The 7,248-nt window shown below is 28.4% G+C and overlaps 2 protein-coding genes across 2 annotated transcripts in view; one reads left to right on the top strand and one right to left on the bottom strand.

Annotated features, from left to right (window-relative positions):
• LOC108747198 (vacuolar protein sorting-associated protein 51 homolog) overlaps nucleotides 1-1,733 on the bottom strand; it is a 6,137-nt gene extending 4,404 nt beyond the window's left edge. The window contains exons 1-4 of the mRNA XM_018484524.1: nucleotides 1,427-1,733; nucleotides 629-769; nucleotides 317-451; nucleotides 35-256 (exon numbers count right to left, since the gene is read on the bottom strand). Coding sequence (XP_018340026.1) covers nucleotides 35-256; nucleotides 317-451; nucleotides 629-709 — 438 coding nt within the window. The 5' untranslated portion in view covers nucleotides 710-769; nucleotides 1,427-1,733. The remainder of the gene's footprint in view (nucleotides 1-34; nucleotides 257-316; nucleotides 452-628; nucleotides 770-1,426) is intronic.
• An 877-nt stretch (nucleotides 1,734-2,610) lies between these two features.
• Nucleotides 2,611-5,183, top strand: LOC108747200 (probable serine/threonine-protein kinase samkC). The gene is made up of 2 exons (XM_018484529.1): nucleotides 2,611-4,565; nucleotides 4,942-5,183. The coding sequence occupies exons 1-2, from the start codon at nucleotides 2,790-2,792 to the stop codon at nucleotides 5,176-5,178; spliced, it is 2,013 nt and encodes a 670-aa protein (XP_018340031.1). The 5' UTR covers nucleotides 2,611-2,789; the 3' UTR covers nucleotides 5,179-5,183.
• The last annotated feature ends 2,065 nt before the right edge of the window (nucleotides 5,184-7,248 follow it).

Below are 7,248 nucleotides of genomic sequence, written 5' to 3'. Positions count from 1 at the left end.
TATATATATTCATATATAAAAATATAATGTGTACTTCTGCATATTTTTCTTCGTTTATTTTATCCTTAAGATTGCCAGGTAGCTTGAAAAGAAATTGCAATTTTTTCAACAAAGTGTGTACAGAGGAAAGTTTAGCAATTTGTTGTCTTGTTCCATGTAAAGTTGAAGAGATCTGCTCTGAAAAAGAAGTGATGCTTTCCATATTCTGTGCTAAAAGATCCATATTGTCCTCCATCTCCTTGAAATCAGTTTTCATCTAAAATGTATTTAAAAAATTAAAGACAAATCTAATATAATTTCTCAAAAACTGATTTACCTTGCGTATAGTATCGGTAGCAGATATGAACTTATTATAATTTTCGTATACCAAGGTCTGCATATCTGAATGTAATGCTTGAGTATTTTTTAGAATCTCTGCTTCATGATCCATAATTTGTTTTAATGTGCACTCCTGATAAATAATCCAAAGAAAAGTATAAACAACATTTTGTTTTATTATATAAAATATAAGATATATTTTTTAAAAATATGTATAACAATTTTATTTTATAAAAAATAAGAAAGTAACAAATAAAAAGTAATGAATAAATAAAAACTAACTCATAAAACTTTTCTCAAATTAACTTACCTTTAATAACTTTTGAAAATACATGTCAGAATTGAAATGTTGTCCATTAATATCATAAGAATTGTTAGTATTATCTGTCATATCTTACCAATCTTCCTCTTTAATGTATATAGATAAATCTTACTTTGACTTCTTAAACCTCTGATTTGTCAGATTTTTAGATATGAAAAAAAAACAATATCGGTAAGATAAATTAACTTTATTGAATCCAATCAAAGAGTTTTTTGTATACGTAAATTATCTTAAATTTATATTTGAAAAGATGAAAATTACATATTACAAAACCGATATGTTGTGTAAGTGCATACAAATTCTTCAGTTTTCTGAAACTTGTCTAGAAATATATATATAATCTATTTCTCTTTTTCTCTTTCTTTAATTCATATGAGACATTATTTTTAAAGTCTCTGATATGTTATCTATTATTTTGTAATACGTTGAAGCATTTAAATATATTCCAGATAAAACTTAACACAGCTTGATCTTCTGAATTGGAGATTGAATACATACATAAAGGATTTATTTATAATCTCTCTGCATAAAAAATTATAAGTGAATCAAAAAGGACGTTGAAAAAATGCACTTAGAATATTTTTCTTCAAAAGGCTAATGACTTTGAGAAAAGATATATAATATCATATAAATCAATTACTGTATATATGTAACCAATTACTGTACAGTGCTCTGCTATTGCTATGGTACAATTTTTTTTAATGAATAATATTTTTGTTACTGTACTGTATATTTATTTCCCAAACAACAATATTAATTTTATTATTTATATGCGTATATACTTACAAATATTCTTCACTCTCTTATATTATTTTATCTTGCGGTAAAGCATTAACAAGTGTTGGCAGCTATCAAATTGTAATGTATTTGTAGGTTAACTCTAGATTATTCCACTAGTCTACTATTCCAATCTCCAGATGCTGCGCAAAGAAGCATAACCCTACATCGTTGTACGAAAGCGCAACAAGTGCGGGAAACTCCTTAAATAAATTTACAATATCTTTTCAACAATACAGATATTTTGAATTTCAGTGAAATACAGACTTCGAAGTTCTCTTTCAGTTTTATTCGTTATATGAAAAAAGCTTAATTAAGAGGTAAGATCAAATCATCGTCTTTCAGTAAAATAAATTTTAAAACTGCAGCAAAATGTGGAAATAAATATCGCAAGTTTTATGAAATTGTAAAAGAAATAATATAATCAATTTTAAATTGAGTTTTATTTCGTTGTTATCATTTTTATTAATAGAGTTTTAAAAATGTTTTGTACTTAACCTCATTTGAGTTCTAACGAACAAGAGCAAAGAACAATTAACCTTTAGAGAGCGGAAGAAGGATCTATTTTTTAAACTTTAGGTTTTCCTTGAATAAGTTTATTATTTATTATAATTCATTGTATTCCTTGACTTAAAATATATTGTTTCAACGTCATTGTAGTGATTTCCCGTTCTGTAAAGGTTAATTTTTAATAAGTGTAGAATAGTTAATAAAGGTAAACACAAAAAAATCGGTGTTCTTAATTTGTTTCTATTTTCTTTGATTTATTTAGTTATTTATTTATTGTAAATATTATTATAAATCTTTAACATAGTTGAATTATTTTCAGGTGTAACGATAGCATATTTTGAAGATCTGTTCCAAATAGAGTTCTATCTCAAAATTCAAAGTTAAACTTTGTATAATATTGTGTTACCAACCTTGAAGAGAAAGAATTTCTCCTTTGAAAAAAATCTTTAGAAATTATAATTTCAATTGTGTCTTATGAAAAAAAGACTTTTAATTTGAAAAAATCTCTTGAGTTTTGAGAACAATTGTAATTGTATTACGAAAGAAAAAAATTTGATAGTCATTTGACATCAATTTTAAAGAAAAAAAGATTTAAAAACTTATTGTTTGACTCTAAATAAAAAAAGAAATTTTTAAGACATTTTGAAAATCTCAATTTTAACTGTAAACTATGGATAGAAAAAATTTGAGAATTCCTCTATGGGCTACTATTTCAACTATGAAGAAAAAGGATTCAAAAACCATATTTTCAAGCTAAAATTCTGAGAATGAAAGATTAAAAACTGTTTGATCTTTCAGACTTATAACTGCAATTTTGAACTATACAGATTTATTTGCTTTTGAGACTTGCAATATCCTAATCATGCCACATCCTTGCGTCGTCTGTGGTCGTTCACGCCTGAACCCCAACAATCGCGAGGAGGAGTACATGTTTTTCGGCTTTCCAGTGAATGATGAAACTCGTTGCTGTCGTTGGCTAGAGTTTTGTGGTCGTGAGGATCTATACAAACTCTCAAAAAAGCAACTTCTTCAGCGTATGATCTGCTCCAAGCATTTCCAGCCACAAGATTTTCTTAATGAATATATGGATCGTTTAAATTTGACGGCAGTTCCATCGATTTATGATCCTAAACAGAGTTTGTATAATATAACGTGTATTCTTTGTGGAAGAACACGAAAAGATCCACCTGCAGAGGATTACGACGGCACAACCTTTCATCATTTTCCTGGCGAAGAATTCCGCTGCCTTCAATGGTTGGACTTTGTTGGTGTGGACTCTTATTACAGATTAACAAGAAAGGAAATCCTTTACTGCTATATCTGTTCCAAACATTTTGATCGTTCCCAATTTATGCCAGGATTTAAGGGAAGATTAATAGAAAATGCAATTCCCAATGTTCATAATCCAGATAACAGAAAAGAATCTGTTATTGAGTTACAAAATCAAACAGAATCTATTACTGAGGCTGAACCAAAGCTTTTCAGTCCTTCAGGTAAGGGCAAAAAAGATCCACTGCCTAATACAGTATTGGAAAGCCAAGCTTGTGCAGCTTGTGGTCGGTCAAGATCCGATCCAAGAAACAAAATTGAACGTTACAAGTTTCATCCATTCCCGGCATACGAAATAGGTCGATGTTTGCGCTGGTGTCAATTTTTGGGCAGGGAAGATATACTCAAAATGTCTCCCAATCAAATACGCAAACTTGTACTTTGTTCAAAACATTTTCAGACCGGCCAAAGTTTCCACAAAATAGGCCCATGTGATGCAGTACCAACAATTAAGGATATTTCTGAATCTGAAAATATTATAGAGCAAAATGAAGATGATCAGGACTTTGGAGAAGATAGCAAAGATCCTTCCAAGGCGCTTAAGCGTGAGAGACCATTAGTGTCTAGCAAAAAACCCAAGATCGACAATAAACCTGCACCATTGGCAAAAAAACGAGGAAAATCCCGAAGACCGACTTCCATTAATATTCCTAGGCCTGTTCCCAATTATTTGGACAATCAAATAATTAAAAAACTACCTCTTCCATCTGCAACTAATTGGAAGATTCAGTTAGGAGATCAATTGCAGCCGATTACAATTAATAATATTTCTTCAAATGTTACAAATAATCAGGCAAACATTAAGAAAATTATAGTACCATTTACTGGTGATATATCAACTCTTGGTGCTCCGATACCAGTTCACAGTTTATCAAGTATTCCTCCAGGATTACTGATCAAAATAGACTTGCCAGAACAAGAACAACAGCGTCAAGAACAACAGCGACTACAACAGCAATCACAACAGCAACTACAACAACAGCGATCACAAAAGCGACCACGACAACAGCGATCACAGCAGCAGCGACCACAACAGCGATCACAACGATTGCAACAACAGCAAAAATTATCAAAGGTGAAGCAAAATAAAACAAAGAACATAACAAATAGTTCGAAACAAATTTGGGAAAATAATAATGGCCAAACTTCCGTTATATTGGAAAATGAGAAACAAAATATAGATAAAAATCTAATAGAATTTCTAAAAGTGTCTTCAGAACCTGTAGAAGAGACTTTAAATTCTAATGAAATAGAAATGCAGGAAGAAGTGATTTCTTCGAAGTTATTGAATGTTGAAAGTGAAGTACAGGTTAGTTGAATAAAATATTTTCATATTTGTTATAATACAATTATAAATATACAATTCCAAATGTGTGTGTTTGGAAATAACAATTATTTAAAATTATTTGTAATTTTGTGATTGTAGTTTTTGTAATTAAAACGTTATCAATAATTTAGAACAATTAAGTTTTTATATGAATAAACACTTATAAATTAAATATAGCATAATTCAGTTACATACACATAACAGATTATATATAATTATTATAAAATGATAGTTCATATATACACAAAATTGATTATTAATAATTAATAGATAAATAAATAAAAAATAGTTTTACATTTGTAATTGTATTTACGAATAATAATCCATGTGACTTTAATAACTCTTAATACTGATGCAGATAAAGGAAGAACACTATTTCGAAGAAGAGAAAAAAAAACTGAAGAAGAAAATTTCAAGTAAGAAGGAAAAACGACAGAAGAAAATTTCGAAAACCATGAAAAGAACCATGTTTCCTATCAACAGCGAGATTAAATATTTCTTCAAAAAAATGACGCCACTGATGCATCGATTACCAACACAGGCTAGAGCGATGATGAAATTATCGATTGTTAACATGGTAATTGATCAACTCTGAAATTACGAACCTTATTTACTTTTTGGAATCAAGATTTTGTTCATAATTTTTTCATAATTTTGTTAATTAGATAATGTTTGACGAAATTTTCAAATAATATTGCTAAAATTTGTATTTTTTCGAAAATTATTATCTATTATATTTTCTTAATGAAATAAATTCTTCAATTATGTTATATTGGATAACGTTCAAGAATCCCCCCAAAATTTATTTATTTGAACAATGCGAGTTATTAGAAAAAGATACTATAAAATAGCTTTTGAAAATAAAGAAATAAAGAATCCAAGAATTTAAATAGAATTATAATTTTATGTTTTATAATAATATGTTTAATAATAATTTGTTAAATTTCTATGATTTAATTGCTGGTTTTTAATTAAGTAGCTCATAGTATATATGCAACATTTTTTAATATTTATGGCAAGAACATAATTTAAGCATTAAAGTTAATAACAATATTATTGTTTCACAATATTGTTTTACCAATGATTTGCATATAACATCACACAAAGCTGTTTCGAATAATAAAAATATATACGAAGGAGGATGTTAAGTTAGAGTTTAACGTTCTTCGGCTTAAATGAAAAAGTTCTAAAATGTTCAATATCATATTAAACTTACATATATTAAACTCAAATGGAGTCAAATTCGACTCGAATAATATTTCGCTTATTTTATTATTTAAATATGAATTTCTTTTTTTTTTTTTTTTTGAAAAGAGAAATTCCGCAAGACGTGCAATTTGACGCCATGATATATTATATAACGCAATAAGATATAAGTACTGTATTTATTGTGATACTATTTTGTTATAATTTCTATACGTATACCGAAGGCATAGTAGAAATAGAATACGCAGACGAATTACTAGATGCTTTTAACGCTTCACGTTAACGTGGAATCATTTAATCTCTATTGTTTATAAAAAAGTAAGAACAAATGATAGTCGCAAGCGTTATGAGTGTCAAGTGGAACGCAGTCCTAATAAAATATGAAAAGCGTCATTATTGTTTTTTTTTTAATACTTTTAATACCTCCAGTATACGTTATCATATGTCCTGAAAAAATGTGTAGCATTTATTGAAAAAATTCTATATAATCACTTTTTTAAATAATCTAAATCAAAGAATTTTGAAGGCGAACTTTCCCGTGATTCTGATGTTTCCCGAAGATAAGTAATATATCATTCGAATCTGTGAATTAAGTAGTCATTTAATTTGATATGTATAATTTATACATCTTGAAACTTTTCCGTTTTGGCCGAAAAACGGACGTAATTTAACATCCTTCTTTATGTAACTTTACGAAAAATTGTACAATTAATTTGGAAATGACGCTTCTTATTATTAGAACAGAGATAAAAACTGAATGGAAACTAAATTTTCCAAGTATAAGGGCCAATGATTAGGAACTAATCTGGTTTGAAGAATATGTAACACTTAAAAAGATTCTGTATACATGAGTGGAATAAAGAAATTTATAATAATGTTGCACCGATGGTTTGAAATATCGTAACGTATCAGATATGTAAAAAGTCCATAATTTATTTTTTTCTTGTACGAAAATTAATTGAATCCAATATTTAAAGTAGTGAGACTTATATGCCGTTATCGTTAATACATTTTTAACTCATGGAAATTGGTTCTTGATACATTAATTAATATTATTAAGAGTACGTAAACTAAGTTTTTAGATTTAAAATATTTTTCTAAAAGTCACTCTGTAGCTATCTTTCGTTTACAAAAATTATATAAATTAGTAATTCACTATTTTTGCTATCGATTTAAAGAACCCTTTTAGAGAGTCGGGACTAGACATTATGACACCCGAGTCGCTCTCGAGGCAAAAAAAAAATGCGTCTCCTCGGCGTATACTAGTCCTGGCTCTATTTAATTTATATATATATATATATCGACAAAAGTGTAATAAGTTTAATATTCAATTAGAAAGAAAAACAATTAATTTACGAATAGACTAGTTAGTGCATAAAAAATGTACCATTATAATTAACTACGTATTCTGTAACAATGTGTGCGTGCGTGCGTGCGTGCGTGCGTGCGTGCGTGTGTG

The sequence above is a fragment of the Trachymyrmex septentrionalis genome, unplaced genomic scaffold (assembly GCF_001594115.1).
Source record: "Trachymyrmex septentrionalis isolate Tsep2-gDNA-1 unplaced genomic scaffold, Tsep1.0 scaffold196, whole genome shotgun sequence".
Classification (NCBI taxonomy): Eukaryota; Metazoa; Arthropoda; class Insecta; order Hymenoptera; family Formicidae; genus Trachymyrmex; species Trachymyrmex septentrionalis.
This window is presented reverse-complemented; position numbering and strand designations above follow the sequence as displayed.

Coding starts and splice junctions, on each gene's coding strand:
- LOC108747200 (XM_018484529.1), top strand. CDS start 2,790: ATGCCACATCCTTGCGTCGTCTGTGGTCGTTCACGCCTGAACCCCAAC. Junction 4,566..4,941: donor ATGTTGAAAGTGAAGTACAG/GTTAGTTGAATA, acceptor ATACTGATGCAG/ATAAAGGAAGAACACTATTT.